At 33.2% G+C, this 20,048-nt stretch overlaps 1 protein-coding gene across 23 annotated transcripts in view; it reads left to right on the top strand.

Moving 5' to 3' along the window:
* The window catches only part of SOX5 (SRY-box transcription factor 5), a 997,462-nt gene that overhangs the window by 685,186 nt on the left and 292,228 nt on the right, over positions 1–20,048 (top strand). For all 23 annotated transcript variants that reach the window (XM_038577063.1, XM_038577060.1, XM_038577061.1 and 20 more), the window contains one exon: positions 11,266–11,476. In XM_038577063.1, the coding sequence (XP_038432991.1) occupies positions 11,266–11,476 (211 nt within the window). The remainder of the gene's footprint in view (positions 1–11,265; positions 11,477–20,048) is intronic.

Raw genomic sequence — 20,048 nt, 5'->3', positions numbered from 1 at the left:
GGGACTCTATTCAAGATGGTACTAGAGTACAGGGGATGGAAATTAGCAAAAATGGAGAGTTAACTCCTAATCTATCCTTCCTCATATTACCTTTGCTGCTGTTTTGTATTTATAGTGTAAAGGAACCTAAACATTTGTTTGTAAGAGAATCTGATAGTGCTAATGTTCTCATGAAAAAAGAAAATCTTGATATGTCTGTCTTACAAGAAGAAAGAGGAATATGAAAGAAAAGTAGAAATATGGCATAATAAGTAATTGGTGTCATGTATTTATGAAAAATAATTCATTACTCTAATTCTTTTCAGACTTTGACTTTAAAAGTTTTATTTCATAATGAGGAGTAATTGAACATTCTTTCTTTGATCATTTCCCTGACTTATCACTTTGTAGAGAACCATGAAACTGTGAAATTTGAAAATTGAGTATGCAACAGAGATAAAAGTACACTAATGTCACATGATGTTTTATGGACTATTTTTTTTCTTAAAATAAAGTTTGTATTAGCTTATTTTAAAAAATGGGCCACCTTTAAGAAGTTTAAATTAATCTTTAAAAAATTGTTTCTATGAATGCAGTTTGATTTTACTAGAAAAATCTATGAAATTACTTGAGTATGCAAATATGTTGTTATTGTTGTTTTGGTAGGTAGGTGTGGAAAGAGGTTTGTCTCTTGTTAATGTCTTCTTCACTTCCCTATAAAAGAGACTGTTTTTTTCTATATTTTTGTATATCCTGTGTTTTGTTCATGATTATATCTTAATATAATGCCTAGAGCATACTTATTTTAACATATATATAGCTCTTGCCATGTCCTAGTTACCATTTTTATGAGTTTTATAATTTGTAATACATATACTTACTCATATAGTCTCCGACTCATTATTTTGTAACTTATAATCCGCTAATGATTCATTGAGGTAGGTAATAGTATAATCCCCATTTTATAGATGAGGAAACTGAGGCACAGAAGGATTAAACAACTTGCTAGTTAATCGTAGAACCAGAATTTGAGCCAAACCTATTTGGCTTCATTCTCTGTGCTTAGATGCCAACATCATTAACTACCCAGTGTTGGCACCCAAAGTACTTTTATTGCAGGAATGAAAGAAAAACTTGAGTGAATTAAATAATATTTCTTAATTTTTAGTAAGCATTTTCATTGCTGTTAAATTCTAGAGATCAATGATATTATATAATAGCATATATGAATTCTTTATCATTTATTATCCCCTTTTATAGATTTGGAAACTGAGGTTTGGAGAGTTTAGAAAACTTGCCAAAGGTTGTATAGTTAGTAAATGACAGAGCCTGGATTTGAACCCAAGCATCCAGACTCCTGACTGTAGTTTGCTTGACCACTACTTTCTACTACTTTGCTGACGTCATATTTTATTTATTGCATGGAGGATCACAATTTATTTCTCTTATCACTGAATATGTATTCAGTTCCCAATTATAAATGATGCTAGCAAACACTTAGCCTTATTCATTTTATCAGGTGTCTGCTCTGCATAAGAAACTGTGTTCATTGCTCTGTGGGATAAAAAGAAGTCATTTCTCAAACAGATCACAATTTGAAGATTCCTCATGTTTCATTTCTTCCTTCAGACTCAGAGTGAATAGGCATGTAGTCAAGTTTATTAACAACTATTGTAAGGATGTTCTGGAGGCTTCTTAGGAAAATGATAGATAAATTATTACACACAATTAGCAGCTAGTTATAATAAATGTTTTTTTCTTTATTTCTTAAAATAGTATTATATAATTCACAATTGTAGTGTGTTTGGAAGTGTTTTGATGTGTAGTCTAATTCTTATTTAGAAACAGCTTATGGTTGACCTTTGAGCCTTCAGGGAGGAGATCATCAAATGTCTTAAAGTGTACTTGCTAGATTGTTTAAACACAAGTAAGACACAGCACAGAAATCATCATCAGGAAGATAATGAGGCTGTCACAGCACAAAATGTTCTTTGTTTTTACAGGTTCTATTAGTTAATGTATTAGAATTCTCTAAATGCCACTTTTGCTTATTAAGTGGTTTTGAGAGCACATGAAAACATACAGTTATTCTTGAATGCAGCATTTCTGAGATTCTTGGTAAATGTGATTCTGAAGGAGTATTTAAAAAACAACCATTAGACACTTCTGCCCATGTAACATCCACATGCAAATGAAGAGATTTTCCAAAACTGTTTTTCCTATTTGTATAGTCTCTTATTGAATCAAAAATTTGCCCTTAAGTTTTGGTTTCACTCACTGGAATTAAATTAGATGGCAAATAGGACACTGGTTTAAAAAACAAGGAAATCTTTTATCATTGTGTTATTTTTATATTATATATCAGATTAAACCATTAATAAATTTGAATTCCATTTCTTTTTTTTTTAATTTATTTTTTATTGGTGTTCAATTTACTAACATACAGAATAACCCCCAGTGCCCGTCACCCATTCACTCCCACCCCCCGCCCTCCTCCCCTTCCAACACCCCTAGTTCGTTTCCCAGAGTTAGCAGTCTTTACATTCTGTCTCCCTTTCTGATATTTCCCACACATTTCTTCTCCCTTCCCTTATATTCCCTTTCACTATTATTTATATTCCCGACATGAATGAGAACATATAATGTTTGTCCTTCTCCGACTGACTTACTTCACTCAGCATAATACCCTCCAGTTCCATCCACGTTGAAGCAAATGGTGGGTATTTGTCATTTCTAATGGCTGAGTAATATTCCATTGTATACATAAACCACATCTTCTTTATCCATTCATCTTTTGTTGGACACCGAGGCTCCTTCCACAGTTTGGCTATCGTGGCCATTGCTGCTATAAACATCGGGGTGCAGGTGTCCTGGTGTTTCATTGCATTTGTATCTTTGGGGTAAATCCCCAGCAGTGCAATTGCTGGGTCATAGGGCAGGTCTATTTTTAACTCTTTGAGGAACCTCCACACAGTTTTCCAGAGTGGCTGCACCAGTTCACATTCCCACCAACAGTGTAAGAGGGTTCCCTTTTCTCCACATCCTCTCCAACACAGCAAATAGATCCTACACCCAAGAGAAGAAGGGAGTTAATAAAGATTCGAGCAGAACTCAACAAAATCGAGACCAGAAGAATTGTGGAACAGATCAACAGAACCAGGAGTTGGTTCTTTGAATTCCATTTCTTAGTGCATTTGTTAAAACCATCTATTTCCACAATGCAATTTTGACATAAATCTCAAGATTTTTCTAATCCATATAGTTAGTAGGAATCAACAAACATAAGCTTGTTTCAACATGTGCCAAAATGGATGTTAAAAAATTAAGTCAATGTCATTTCCCTCCAACATGTATTGGTCATTCTTAGCTCCGCATGGTTGCTGACTCTTCTCCCTGCCCTACATTACCACCCACTTTCCCCCTTACAATGTTACCTTTCAGCTCTCTTCTCAAATCCATTCTGTTCTATCACTTTCGTGACTGCTTTATTCACCACTGCAGGTTTTCCTCATTTCCCTCTTTGCCCAACTCTTAAGAGTTTTTCCTATACCAATAGTCCTCAAACTCACTGAGTATCAGTCTCCCCTGGAAGCCTTGTTAAATCGCATTGTTGGGCTTCACCCTCTGAGTTTCTGATTTTGAAAGTCTGAGGTGATGCCCGAGAAAAATGTATATTCTCAGGTGATGCCAGTGATATTGGCTCCCAGACTACACTTTGAGAATTTTATTTATATAAATCACATGTCTTGTATTGTGTAGTCCCGTGTGAATGCATTGTAAGATAAAATACGCTTTTAAATGTTTATTTAGTTTTCTGATCAATAATTAAATACGAGACTATGCTAACATTTCATCTCAGTGCTTGGCAAAAAAAGAAAAAAAAAAGGCAAACCAAGTTAGACTTTTGTTGAATTTCCATCCGATTGCACAGGGAAAGAATCTTTAAGAGATTCCATATTTTTAGGCTTTGAAGAAACATCAAACAGCTTCTATTTGCACTGTCCAAAATACATTAAAAATCTTTGAAATATAGACTAGATCCTATATTTGAAATATAATGGAGCCATTTATATAAAATAATCTTTCACCTAAACTTGATGAGGCTTGTCACTATTTAAAATATTAGATCAGCCCCAAGAGTGGATTGTATCTGCATTACAGAGACAGATGAATGTTTAAGGTTTCTGCAGTATTCTTTAAAAATTAGAACTAAGCAAAATATGGAGTATAGAACCTTCCATAGATTATAGAGCAAAAAGATGCTAATAAATATTTGAGTATTTTAGAATTTCTGTCTATTTTTAAGATTGTAATAATTTAATGATTTGAAGGTTTGAGAGTACTAATATTCAGGAATTTCAGTATCTCATAAAATATTGAAAAATGTAAAATATAAGCATTTCTTAAAAACTGACTTTGGATTCTTACAAAACCAGCATCTTATGGTCATAATCCCCTAGGGAGCTTAAAAAAAGCTACATATATATATACACACACATACATATATATACTGGTCACTGGATAGACTTATGAACCACTCATCTAATATCTGGAAGATACTATCTACTATCTTGTACTTACTTAAACATTAAAAATTGCTGATCTTAAAAAAAATAAAAATAAAAAAAGAATTGCTGATCTTAAAAAATTCAGCAAATAATACAAAGGTATTATCAGTGGCTTTTTACAGTATATAAGGTGAGAAGTTCTGATAAGCTCTGTCTCTGTAGTTAACTATGAAAATAGCCCCCCCAAAATGCCTCTGTTAGTTTTCATTTTGTGAACCACTAGACTTAAGTATACATCATGCAGGGTTTTTGTTTTGTTTTGTTTTGTTTTGTTTTGTTTAGCAAAAGTTTAGGAAAGATTTTATATTGGATAGCTTTAACACCAGCAGTAATCACAAGTATAACAGACAGCCTTCAGAGATCTCTCTGTAAGTTCTTACTTTTGCTTTATAGGTCTCAGGAACTGACCATATCCTATTCCTAGGATTTGATCACATTAACCAAAGAAAGAAAGACTCTTAATGTTTTCTATTGAGCTTTTTTAAGGATTGATTTTTGCCTCAGTGTATCCTTCATATGTTTACATTCTGTTTTCAGGAAAATTCATAGTTGAAAATTGACCAGGTATGCTTTTACAAATGGTATATTCATTTATAAAAGTTAGCAATTTGTTCTGCTTTTTATTTCAAATTTATGTTTGCATTACCACGAGGTGGTTACTGAATAAGAAGAATGATCACCATTAGCAATGCATTCTCTTCAATGTGTTTGTTATTCTTTAAAGTATAATTAAAATACTAATCTCTTCTAAATGCTTATTTTAAGAATGGTGAAAGTTTAATTTATTAACATATATCTTTAGTGAAGTTTATCTGAATAAAGCATCAATGCAATCTACAGTTGAGGCTCTTTTTGCAAATATTGTGATCTTTTTAAAAACATCTAAATATATATATTGATGAGTTTATACTGCAATTCTGAGAAGATGCATATTTGATCAGAGCCTCTTAACCTGGAATCTATGGTTTATAAGAGCTCTTAGAGGATTTCATGGAGGAAGTTCACATTTGGAACTCTGAAGGTAGAAAACTAACTCTCTAAGACTGTATATGTAATTGTGCATGCGATTGCCTGGTTTTGTGTCTTCTTGTATGCATGTGCATATGTGTTTGGGAAAGCATCTATAACTATTAAGGTATCTATAATCCAGAAAGATTACTGATTTAGGGTATCATGCAGAACTTTTATAAAAAATTACCGTAAACAATAAGACCTTAAAAATAATTGAGTTTTTACACAATAATCATGTATTGTTTTCTTGTTCTAAATTAAATTTGGCATCTCCTAACTTGACAGAGTAGGTTACATGTAGTGCAATTTAGTTTCAAAATAAACATCTGTGATAATATATATTTTTACCTATTTTTAAAAGAATCTAAGGAATGGCCAAATAATATAGCTTTTTTTGAATTGAGATATGACATACAGCATTTTATTAGATTCAGGTTCACAGTAACATTTCAATATTTATAAATAATGTGAAATGTTCATAGTAAGTCTTGTTAACAACCATCAACACACAGTTACAAAACCATTTTTTTCTTGTGATAAGAACTTTCTAGATCTACATTCCTAGCACTTTCAGATACACAACCAGTCTTATTAACCATAGTCACCATGCTGCACTTTACATATCCAGGACTTATTTATTTTATAACTGGAAAATTTGCATGCCTTTACCCATTTCAACCAAATAATATGGCTTTCAAGCTATTTTTCAAACTTTGTTTTGCCCCTCCCTGTTGATATTTAGAAAAACAGCACGTTAATGGAAGAACGTGGCCATATTAAAACTTGTTCAGCACCAAAGCACTTTCTGTATGTATCTGTAGTTCATTATGTACTACCTCTATTCAATACCAAAATTCATGAACTTGCATTAATGAAAATCTAGTTAAAGAGAATCTAAACTTTCTGTACTTTTTTTTGTCTAAGTTCAAAACTTTGTTGTACTAGAAAGGATGCTAGAGATGCCCACACATTTTGTAAAGATAGGTTAAGGAGCACCTGACTGACTTACTAGTGGAGTGTGTGATGTGCAACTCTTGATCTTAAGGTTGTGGGTTTGAGACTCATGTTGAGTGTAGAGATTCCATAAAAATAAAATCTTTAAAATAAAAAAGATTAAAAACTCATAAATGACTGAGCGTCATCACTTTGAATAGTTGCTTAGAGATCAGGTCTGTGTTTGGATTAAATAATTATTTAAATTTTAAGGTTCTTTATTTTTAACATGGCATAAACCAGTGGATATTTAGATGGATTCTAAGTCTAGAATACAGTTAGATTAATTTTAATGCATTTATATATTTTTTTCTTTATGAGTTGAACATATTGGGGGCAAAACCCTATCCTTTTCATAATTATTCAGCAGATGACAGTACATCTTCTACACCTATAACATTGACATAGACATACTTAGGTATTTGTTGTTGTTGTTTTCAAGGAGAGGTAATATAAGCACTGTGGTTGAGGGCTCTGGTGCCCAACAAGTTGGAGGTGATTATCTATCTTTTATTAATCATACAATCTCAGACATTTACTTCACTCCATGTTCCCCAATTTATCCAGCTATGAAATGCAAATCATAATTAGGCATGTGAGAAGAATTAACTGAATTAATGCATATAACACACTTTAAATAGTGCCTGACACAAAGTAAATATTCAGCAAATATTGGCTATTACTCTTACCAATTATAGTTGGATAGACAGACTATTAAATGTAATGTTCTTGCTACCCTGTATTAATTTGATTTGAGCTTATAGGACCGAAAAGTAAATATGATCATGTATTTCTTGAGGCTAGAAGTCAAGAATGAAATCTCATTTGGACAATGAAAGAGACATATATATGTGATTGAGTCACATATAACCTCCTTTTTCAAATGAATTAGCTCTTCTTAATCACCACATTATCTAAACTAAAATTTGGATATTAATGTTGAAATATGTTTCTCAAAGTGTTCATAGTAAAACGCTATATTTAGAATGAATTAAGAATGTGATTGTTTCGATTTTTAATTTAAATTCTAATTAGTTAACATATAGTGTAATAGTAGTTTCAGGAGTAGAATTTAATGATTTATCACTTATATATAACACTCTATCACAAGTGCCCTCCTTAATACCCATCACCCATTTAACCTATCCCTCTCTACCTCCCCTCAGTTTGTTCTCTATTTGTGGAATTTATCTTATGACTTGCCTTTCTCTTTTTTTCTCTTATGTTAATCTGTTTCATTTCTTAAATTCCACATATCAGTGAAATCATATAGTGTTTGTCTTTCTCTGACTGACTTATTTTACTTAGCATAATACACTCTAGCGCCATCCACCTCATTGCAAATGACAAAATTTTGCTCTTTTGATGGTTGAGTAATATTCCATTGTGTATAACTACCACATCTTCATCCATTCATTAGTTGATAGACATTTGGGCTCTTTCCATAGTTCCATAGTTTGGCTATTGTTGATAAAACTGCTATAAACATTGGGGTGCATGTGCCCCTTTGACTCAGTATTTTTGTATCCTTTGGGTGAATACCTACTAGTGCAATTCTGGGTCATAGGGTAGGTCTATTTTTAACTTTCTGAGGAATTTCCATACTGTTTTCCAGAGTGGCTGCACCCAGTCTAAGAATGAATTGTTTTGAAAGTTATTTAAATAAAGATAGATACACTAGGGAGATCTCTTCCTTTGTCTTATAGCTCCAAAGGTGACAAAGGGGGCAGGATTAGGTAAAGCCTTTTGAAGTGTAACAAAGGAAGATTATCAGCTGTGTTCTTATCATTAGACCTTAGAAATCATATATCACAGTTCTGAAAACTCTATGGAAAAATACTGAAGCTGGTCTTTAGCACTCACAAAAACTTGATGAAATATATTTTTTTATGGTGTGGACCACTAATACTTTGTTAGTAGACTCTCTGGATGTTCACCTACCAGCAAAGTGAAGAGGAAATGCAGTCGTTACTTTAGGTATCATAAATGCAATCCTAGGGAAGAAACCGAAAGCTATAGGATTTTCTTGACTAAAGACTGGGCCAGTGCTCTTTAAAAAGCTCTTCACCATGCAAATGAACAATGGAGTCCCTCACTGAAACATCTGTTAGCTACATACAACTACTCTTAAAGGGATTAACAATGCTAGAGGCTGAAATGTAATCAGACAGGTGAAATAGTGATAAGATAAAATACTTGTGCATGAAATTGCAGTGATAATTTTTAATACTGTTGTGTAACTGAGTTTAGAAAACTTGTGAAATGATGTTAAATTCTTTAAAACATGTCCTTCTCTTTTGCAAGATGTATAAAAACTAGGGATATGCAAAAGGGATGTTATTTTATCTTACTTTATTTTGAAATATTTTCAGATATTTTAATAGATGTGATGGTATACAATTTGGGTGTCTTAACCCTCTACTGAAGATGCTATAGAAAGATATATGTAATTTTCAGTTATGAAAAATGAAGTTAGCTGCCAAATTCTTGTTTGTTAATTTTGGCATCATATAATGTGAAAACAGAGTATAGAATAGAAATGTTCAAAGTGAAGCTAACATTGGGGTTTTTCCACCTGACCCTGGAAATAAGTGAGAAGAAAAATCTGTGGGAATACCGAGGTTTTATTATATTCTGGTTTGAACATGAATCTGAGCTAATGTGTATTATGGGCCATTCATAAAAATATTCCTTAGTTTACTGAATGGATTTGTGATTGCTCTTGTCGGGGATGTGTGTGTATGTGTGTGTGTGTGTGCATGTATGTGTTTATTTATGGGTTTGCTTGTATTAATGTGTGGGTTTTAAATAAATAATTCTAGAAGTGTACCTTCACTAGTCTGCAGGGGCTTGTAATGATTACATTATGCATATTGACTTCTAAATCCAAGTACATTATAAGCGAAGATTCATGTTTGAAACTATTGTCTAAAGAATATTCATTCAACACCTACTAGTGTTTTCCGCATATTCTGTAATGTGTGGAAGAAATGGAAACCATTTTGGGTGTGGAATTGTAATATTGAAGATTTTGTTTGCACACATTTTTTACTTTTACTTTCTCCACATTTCCTAACCCCAGCCAACAGCTGACACTTGCACCATAGCCAATGTCCTTGTATTCACTATTATCTATTAACAAAAAAAATCATATAAACAGATTATGATTATGTTCGTGTTGACATTTCTATTTTTAAAAATTAAAATGACCACTTTATCAAGTATTCTTAGTATATTTTTAAAATAGTCAGATATATTAGAATTAACTTTTAAAACATTAGATATCAAATCAGGGTGATTCATCACTTTTCTAGGATCAAGACATCCTATTAACACATCTTAGAGAAGAAATGTATAAACAGGATCCCTGGGTGGCGCAGCGGTTTGGCGCCTGCCTTTGGCCCAGGGTACAATCCTGGAGACCCGGGATCGAATCCCACATCAGGCTCCCGGTGCATGGAGCCTGCTTCTCCCTCTGCCTATGTCTCTGCGCCTCTCTCTCTCTCTCTGTGACTATCATAAATAAATAAAAATTAAAAAAAAAGAAATGTATAAACAGGGATATCATCTATTAATATTATCCTGAATTATCCTGAATATTAGATGTGTATACACTCAAATATATTTTAATGGGAACTTTTAATATTATACAATTAAGAAATACACTTAGAGACTAACTTCCTCAAAGATCTTAGGATACAATTTTATTTTTAGGAAGAGATATGCTTTGTGGGTAGTCAAAGGATTATGGAAGTAAGACATTATAAAAAGAAAATCTTTAAGTAGTAAAATTAATTTTTTTAATCATTTCGATATCACTCCTCTTGTAGATGTCTGAAAAATCAATTTAATGCCTATTCGACAAAAGATACCCCAAGTATTTTGATAGATGACTAAGGCTGGTCAAGAAATGATGGGGAAGATAATAATAACAAAAAAACACAAATACATGTTTAAATTTTAGAATTATAGAATAAATCCTTTTCATACACATACACAATTATGAAGAGGGAAAGATTGCAAGAAACTTTATTTTATAGGGCATATGAAGCTTAAAGTGCAAAACAGGAAAGAATATTGACAGAAACAATGCTTGGGGTAACAAATGAAATTGGAAAGAACTTTGACATAAGCAGAAATAAGCTTTCAATATTCCTATCTGATGTCAAAATAACCTGTGTAGCTGATGCTTTCTTAAAAGCATGAGAGGGAGGTGGAGAACTAAAAACGGTCCCTGCTTTAATTAGGAGCAACCATCAAGAAGAGGCAGCTATTTAAAACAAAAAGTGAAGTGAATAATGTTACTTGTTTAAATATTACGATATCTTGAGGAAGGTTGAGCCAGATGACTGGTGCATATAATGCCCATAGGAAAATCTAAGACTTTCAAAGAAAAGCAGAAAAAATACATCTAATCAATATAGGCTTTGTAGAAGGCTTTATTGCCATTTGTTCTAGGCGTAAGGGAGAGGGTCTCCATATTTTTGTTTCTTCAGTGAATTGATCTTTGACTCACTCTGTGCCAGCCTGTACATTTAATGCATTCTTTTTTTTTTAAATTTCTTTATTTATCTTACTCTTGCAGAGTGACATTTCACTTTTTCATGTTTTAGCTAAATAAGCCACGTAAGCAATTTAGAAAAAAAAAAAAAAAAAAAAGCTCACTGAATATCAAACAAGTTTTTTTTTTTTTTTCCTTTGCTTTCTCTTGCAGGAAGTTGATGGCAATAAAGTTATGTCTTCATTTGCCCCACACAACTCATCTACCTCACCTCAGAAAGCAGAAGAAGGTGGGAGGCAGAGTGGTGAGTCCTTGTCGAGCACGGCCCTAGGAACTCCCGAACGGCGCAAAGGCAGCTTAGCTGACGTTGTTGACACGTTGAAGCAGAGGAAAATGGAAGAGCTCATCAAAAATGAGCCAGAAGGTAAAGGCTAGAAAAGGAAACAAAGTGGTTGCTGTTTCCTGATTTTAATAGTTGGATCTTAACTTCTAGTTCTCTCTTTTGACTTATACTCAAATTGGGACAAAATGGAAACCTAATGCTGTGAAGACGGATAGATTTTTTCCCCCAGAAACATCTCAATACATCTGTCCCAATTTTTTAAATCATTAATTTCTGTTGTGATGTCTTCCTCATTTGCACACATGGGTAAGTTGTGGTTGAGTAAAACTTAAGGATTCAAGAATAGAATGTGACAGCGGAGCCCAGAATAGGCACCACCTACATCCCAAATATCTGCAGGCTAGCTTGTTCATCTTCAGCTTTTGTCCCCAAGGCCATATTACAACTTTATTAAATTGTATAACCTTTATACATGAATGCATCTTGTGCTACCTTAGTTTAGTCTCTTTCTGGTATAGTCCAAAATTAATATGGTTGGGTCTATTCTATATTTTAAAATTATTGATGCTCTAATTCTGTGGTCTATGCTGAAGTTCCCATTTTTATTCAACTTCCAGGATGCCTTTCTTTTAAGATTTCATCTTCCAAATCTATTTAATAGTTACTGACAGCAGCCTATAGGAGGTATGCACAAGAAATAATCTTAGGATTAAAGCAAACAAATAGCTGATACTGTTTATAGAATTTGTGCATAATTGATAGTCACCCTATATGTTATAGATGTTTCCACCTCCTACTTAAACCTGTGTTCTTCCTAAGTTTGGATGCCACATTACACGTAAGAACATGCCTCCTATTTAAAAGTCAGATGGAAATTTCAAACAAACAAACAAACAAACAAACAAAAATACTGACATAAAAAGACATATTTTACACCAAAAATATACTGCATTTATACTATGTAACACTCGGTTGGGCTCATTTCTAGTCTGTTGTTAGGACACTGGCAAATTAGGAGTATATATGGCACAAAATGTATGTTAACCAGTATATTTGGGAGTCATATGGTAATTAAATATTTCTGGGTCCCTACCAGATGCATAGCTGGGACATGGATTTTAGTTATAATTTATGTAATTCACATGATCTTACAGTTGGAAAGAATTTTAGAGATAATCTAGTCAGCCAAAGACTTTTGGCTTTCATCCACATGGAGATAAAAATGGGGTTTTGAGGAGGACCTAGACAAATTTTTTTTAATGTGCTGGAATTTTTCTTGATATTAAAAATACTGTCTTCTTATTTAAGAATTGTTTAAAAAACCATAAAAACTGAAAGGGAAAGGAAAATTGCTTAAATTTGTAGCTTTCTGATATAACAACTCTTAACCTCATGATGTGTTTTTTTTTTTTAGTTTTGCATATTCTGTTAATTTTACATGATTAATTTTACGTTTTTAAAATCATGTTGTATCTTTTACATTGTCATATATTATCATCAACTAAAGCCCACAGTTTATTCAAATTCCATTAGTCTTCAAGTGTGCTTTTTCTGTTCTGGGATGCCATCAAGGATAACATGTTACATTTAGTTGTTATGTCTCGTTGGATTCCCTTTGGCTGTGACAGTTTCTCAGACTGTTTTTGTTTCTGATAACCTTGAAAGATTTGAGGATACTGTTCATGTATGCTGTAGAATGTCCCTCTGTTGGGATTTATCTGGTGGTTTTCTCTTGACTAAACGGGGACTATAAGTTTGGGGAGGAAGATTCCAAGGTAAAGTACCTTATTGTAACAGCATATCAAAGGTACATACTCTCTATATGATTTATGAATTTGATGCTGACCTTAATCACCTGGCTGATACAGTGTTTGTCAGGGTACTCCACTGTAAAGTTACTCCCTGCCCCTTTCCATACCACACTCTTTGGAAGGAAGGTGCTTTGTGCAACCCACATTTAAGGAGTAGGGAGTTATGTTCCCCCTCCATCAGAGTAGTTTCTACATAATTTATTTGGAATGCCTCTGTATGGGACATTTATGTCTTATCCAACGATTATTGATTTATTGAATCATTTATTTATATCAATATGGAGAGCATGGATGTTTTATACTTTGACTTAAAATCCAATTCTGCTTTATTTTGTTATTCATATTGTTTCAGCTTTGGCCATTGGAAGCTCTTTCTATTGACTTCTATGTCGTTTTGACATACTACTGTGCTTCTGGGTCATTGTTTCTTGAGTACTTCTTTACTTTCTGGCACTATAAAGTGCTGCAGACTCATGTTGTGTATTTCAAGCTCCAGTTCAAGAATCAATCATTTCTCTAAGAAGCCCTGGTTGCTCTTATGAGAGAATAGTATTAGAAGGCCAAATCTGGATACAAGGTCTGTTCTTTGCCCATAAGGAATCATTTCTTTATGTTAGGGCCTCTTGCCTGACAAAGCAAGGGAATATATTTGTGTACTAACCTGTATACACACATATCTATAAATATTTCTAAGTCTAATTAATTGTCTATATATTAAGCTAAACATGAGTTCTTACTACTGTCTGCAACTGTAATCTGTTTCCACACAGATTCCAGCTTCATTCCTTGTACATTCCCACCCCAACTATTAGTAACCTAGATCTGATCACCCACCATCCATTTACTTATTGTTCAATTCCAGTGTATATACATATAACGGTATCGGGATTATTAACTGATATTACCATGGGATACATCTTCATCAATAGGGCATAGTACTTACATGCAGTTCCTTTTGCCTTTAGTTTCACAGATTCCATTTATTTCCAAAGTTACTTAAGTAATTTTTCTTCCACTCTATTCAGGGAGATTTCCCCATACATTTGTAATATGATTAAATTATTTCTGTAGTTTTCTCTTGGTATCACTCAAATTACCAAATAATCTTATAGAATCTTCTTACATCAAGATTCAGTCTTCTTTTTTTAAGAATCAGTCTTTATGTTGTACATGTCTACATATTTTGACAAATTCCTGTTGCCACTTATCCACCATTGCAGTGTCATTCAGAACAGTTGTTTGATAACCTTTAAAATCCCCTGTACCTTCTTTATCCATCCCTCCCTCTTTCCCTAGAATTCCAGACAATCATTGATCTTTCTACTATCTCTGTAGTTTTGCCTTTTCTAGAATGTTATATCATTGCAATCACACAGTGTGTAGTCTTTCAAACTGGCTTCTTTCACATATCAGTGTGCATTTAAGTTTCCTTCTTGTCTGTTCATGGCTCATTTCTTTTTAGCACTGAATAAAATCCCATTGTATGAAGGCATCACAGTTTGTTTATCCATTCACCTATCAACGGACATGTTAGGTTTTTCAAGTTTTTGGTTAATAAGAATAAAGCTTTTATAAATATTTATGTGAAGGTTTCTGTGTAGACATAAGTTTCCAGCTCAACTGGGTAAATACCTAGGACTATGATTGCTGAAATGTATAGTAAGATTATACTTAGATTTATAAAGAATTTCCAAGCTGTCTTTCAAAGTGGCTGTGAGATTTTGCATTCCCAGTAGCAACGAATATAAGTCCTTGTTGCTCCATATCCTCACCAGCACCAGCATTTGATATCGTCAGTTCTTTGGATTTTATCCATTCAGATTGGATTGCAGTGGCATCGCATTGTTGTTTTAATTTGTAGTTCCCTGATGACACATAATGTGGAGCATCTTTTCATATATGTATTTGTATGTATTTGTCATTTGTATGTCTTTGTGTGTTTACATTGCTTGCTCATTTATTAACTGAGACTTTCTTTAGTTGTTGAGTTTTAAGAGTTCTTCGTATATTTTGGATGCAAGTCCTTTATCAGATATGTGTTTTGCAAATATTCTCTTTCAAGTTGTGGCTTGTGTTTTTTTTTTTTTTCTTCTTCTTTTAACATTTTCTTTTGCAGAGCAGAAGATTGAATTTTAGTAAAGTCTAACTTACCTCTTTTCTTGTGTTGATCATACTTTAGATGCTGTAGCTAAACATTGCCTAGCCTGATGTCATTAAATTTTATATTCTGTTATTTTCTAGAAGTTACACAGTTTTGTGTTTTACAGTTTAGGTCTGTGATCTGTTTTGAGCTGATTTTTGTAAAAGATTTAGGTTCTGTGTCTAATTTGTGTTTTTGCATCTGGATGTTTCAGCACCGTTTATTGAAAAGGCTGTCACATCTCCATTGAATTCCCATGTTCCTTCACCAAAGATTAGTATTTGTGTGGATCTCCCTTCTGCTCTCTATATTCTGTTCCATTGATCCATTTGTTTATTCTTTTGCCAACATCTTGCAGTCTTACTTGCTATCACTTGAATGTTGGGTAGTGTCAATCCTCCAACTTTGTTGTTTTACTTCAGTATTGTGTTGATTATCCTGCCTCTTTTGCCTTTTCCTGTGGACTTTAGAATTAATCCTTATATCTATAAAATTACTTCCTGGGAAATTGGGAAGAATTGACAACAGTATTCAGTCAGTCCTTCTATCCATGAACGCAAAATATTTCTCTATTTATTAAGATTTTCTTTGATTTCTTTTGAGTTTCAAAGTTTTATGCATATAGATCCTGTACATATTTTGTTACACTTACATACAGTATTTTAAGTATATTGTATTTTATTATATTATTAATTTATTTAATTGAGATGGGGAGTGGCAAAGGGAGAAGGGGGTCTTATGCAGAATCCACACTGAGCACAGAGCCAATTGTTCAGTGCTGGTATAAAGGGAAGCAATTAGCTTTTGTATATTAACCTTATATCTTGTGACCTTGCTGTACCTGGTTATTATCTCCAGGTGTTTTTGTGTACTTTTTACATTTTCTGTATAGACAGTCATGTTATCTATGAATGAAGATAGTTTTAATTCTTCCTTCCCAAGAAATACACTTTTTATTTCCTTTTCTTGTCTTACTGCATCAGGTGGCTTCCAGTACAGTGTTGAATAAGAATGGTAAAATGGGACAACCTTGCCTTGTTCTTGATTGCAAGGAGAAAGCTTCAAGTTATCATCATTGAAATATTAGCTGTGGGTTTTAGGTAGATGTTCTTTTTCAAGTTCAGGGAATTCCCTTCTATTTCTAGTTTCCTGAAAGTTTTTTTTTTTTTTTTTTTTTACCATCAATGGTTATTAAAATTTGTCAAAATTTTTTCATCTATTGTTATGATGCACCTTTTAAAATTTTTATTTGAAATTTCCATTAGTTGACATTCAGTGTAATATTAGTTTTGAGTGTACGATATAGTGATTCAACATCTCCATATATCACTCAGTGCTCATCACAACAGTGTACTCTTTCATCTTCACTAACTATTTATCCCTCACCCACCTCCTCTTTGGTAACCATCAGTTTGTTCTCTATAGCTAAGACTGTTTCTTAGTTTGCCTCTCTTTTTTTTTCCCCTTTACTCGTTTGTTTTGTCTCTTAAATTCCGCATATGATTGAAGTCATATGACATTTGTCTTTCTCTGACTGACATTTTGCTTAGCATAATACTTTCTAGCTCCTTTAGTGTGTTCTTATGATGTGGTTTTTTAATGTTGAACCAACCTCGCAAACTTCAGATAAATTCCACTTAGTTGTGGTTTATAATATATATTATTGGATTCAATTTGCCAGTACTTCATTAAGGATTGTTGCATCTATGTTCATGAGAGATATTAGTATATAGCTACTGTGTTTTTAAAATTTATTATTTATTTATTTATTTTTGCTGTTTTTTTAATGCAATATTTTATCTGATTTTTTTTTAGTAGATATGCTGGATTCATGTAATGAATAAGGAAGTGTTTCCTTTGCACATTATTGTTTAACTTTTGTTTGAGATATGTTTGTGGGCCAGATGATCTAAGGTCTAAGAATAACTATCACTATAGTATTATATATTGCATTACAAAGTAATTTGTTTTTTTTTGCGGGGGAAGGGTATCTTTAGATGAGGTTCTCCATGGAAATTTGGTGTGTGACCTTGCTATTTCTCCAGTGTGTCATGTTGGCTTTCAAGTAGTTGCACAGACTCTTAATTTGGAGGTATAAGACAGGCCAGATCCAAATGAATAACTACCAAAAGGAAAAAAAGACAGTAGACATTGCCTCCCATTTAAGGTATTGGAGCTTAGGAGAAAAATATAATTTCTAGAAACAGCTATGCAAGCAAAGGAGCAGATGGAGCATCCACAGCAGAGAGTTGACATGAAGAAACATCACTATTAAATGTGGATATTATATTGTCTTCATTATTGTATTTCCCACAACTTTTTTGAACTTTTCCATCTACAGATATATTAAAAGCTCAGCTCAAGAGTGACTTGCTAAGGAATGATATAAAGATATTGAGAAAAATATACAGATAGTCTTTATGGAAGACAGGAATTTAAATTGAACATGGCTAACATGTAGAAGCCTGAGTTCCAGAAAGATACTTTATATATAAATGAAACCACTAAGATGCATTTATGTTTACATACACAATATTCCTAAACCTGTGCTTCAAATACACAGAAATGTAAATGTACTCACTTTCATTGATAAAGAAATTTGCCATGGCAACCCTGTTTATTTAATGGCTGCAACAATTGAGAGATATGTCAAGCAGCAATTATGTATTTCAATTAAATGATGTTCTTTTTTTTTTAAGATTTTATTTATTCATTCATGAGAGACACAGAGAGAAAGAGAGGCAGAGACACAGGCAGAGGGAGAAGCAGGCTCCATGCAGGGAGCCTGATGTGGGACTCGATCCCGGGACTCCAGGATCATGCCCTGGGCCAAAGGCAGACGCTAAACCACTGAGCCACCCAGGGATCCCCTTATATGATGTTCTTAAGTAAAAATATAGAAAAGCAGAAAATCATATCATAGGAAAACAACAGAATGTTGACCATAGTTTATTTAACTCTAAAGAGGAAAAAAAATGGGGAAATACATCCAGGGAGATGTGTAAAAGTCCCAATAGTAAGTAGAAAGTTACATTGACTTTAAATACTCCATTAATCATAGATATGGTTGGGAATGAGAATGGCCACTAAAACCTGACATCATCTAAGCATTAGAACAATGATACTGTATATAGTATCAAACGATCATAGCTCTGTGATGTACTATAGCATCAAAAGAATAAAATAGGAATAAATTTAACCAAAAGAACTACAGAACTTACACTCAAACATTACAAAACACTATAACAGCTTTGTGATGAGAGCAGCAATATGACGATGAGGAGACCAGAGATAGGGTGAATGGAACTAAATGTTAAGCTCACAAATATATGCCACAGAAAAATCCTTTCTTCCCCCAAGCTATTTTTTCCATTGTTTTTCAAAGGCCATTAAAATGAACAGCAGGTTGTAATGAAAATTTCATTAAGCCCCAGCTAAATCATTATGAGGGTGCCATATTCATGCCTTTGCTTCCTCTCATTGAAGGGGAAAAGCAGATTTCAGTAGAAAGTCTTTATTATTTGCGACCTTGTCCCTGCCAACAGCAAACTAACAAAAATTCAGAAGTTAGAGGAGAATGGTGTGTCATACAAAAGGAGGCCACCAAGGTGAAATGGTTAGAAAGAAAATTAGATTTGCTTATGAGTTGAAGAAAAAAATGGCTCTCTTTTATTCCATCTAGCTTAGTTTTTCAAGCAATTAAGATACTTCAAAAGTCGTAAGTAGAAGAAAAATATACTAATGTATCTTTGTTTGTATCTTTTTCCTCCATCAGAAGTGGTGCCTAGTGTTATTCAAAAAAGACTGGCATGAAAGACTTATTTGTCCAGTGTCTCTAAATGACATATTTGGAATGCCAAACTTCATAAAGCCAGAACTTCATAGCTCAAAATATCTGCCCTATGCAATATAGTTACATTATACTTGGTAGTAACTAAGCTCTATCAGTCTTTAACTATCAGTGGCTAAGAATAACAACAAGGTTTAATATTATAGTATGGGACATGTCATGTCTGCATCAAAACATTAAGTTATAATGTATTGGTGGGGGAAAATGTAACATATATTAAGTACATATCATGTGTTAACTATAGTGTTACATAATTTATAAGAAACACTTCATTTAATCTCTACATAAACCTTATAGCCAAGGCTGCTATGTATAGCCGTCGTAATTTCAGGAAGTGCCACTCACATGAACTAAATATTCTTATTCTTATCATCTCCATTTTCAGATGAGGAAACATGATTAAATATGTCACAGTGTGACTAAGTGTCATGGTCATTATTCAAACTGAAGTCAATCTAAACTATAATCCATGCTGTTAACCACTAGTTATACTGTTTCTTCCAATTAGGAATTTTGCCAGTAATAGTTTAATGTTACTTTTTAGCCCACATGTGCCCAAATTCCTTTGAAATATTAAACAATAAAGTAGTACTTAATAATTATCTGCCAAAGTAAGTTCCTGATGCCTCAGTGGTGATCAAATTTCCAGAAAGTTTTAATTGAAAATCAGCTCAGTTTGAAATGTTTTGAGTTTAAAGTGCAAAAAAAAAAAAAAAAAAAAAAACTATGCCTTGGAGAGTACCTTAATAAAAACTTGTTTTAGGTTTTATTATGTCTGGGAGCAAAATAGTTGTAGAATAATAGAAATTCAGAATCAGATAAAATGTAGACACATTTTGGGACTCTATCCTC

The sequence above is a fragment of the Canis lupus genome, chromosome 27 (assembly GCF_011100685.1).
Source record: "Canis lupus familiaris isolate Mischka breed German Shepherd chromosome 27, alternate assembly UU_Cfam_GSD_1.0, whole genome shotgun sequence".
NCBI classification, from domain to species: Eukaryota; Metazoa; Chordata; class Mammalia; order Carnivora; family Canidae; genus Canis; species Canis lupus.
This window is presented reverse-complemented; position numbering and strand designations above follow the sequence as displayed.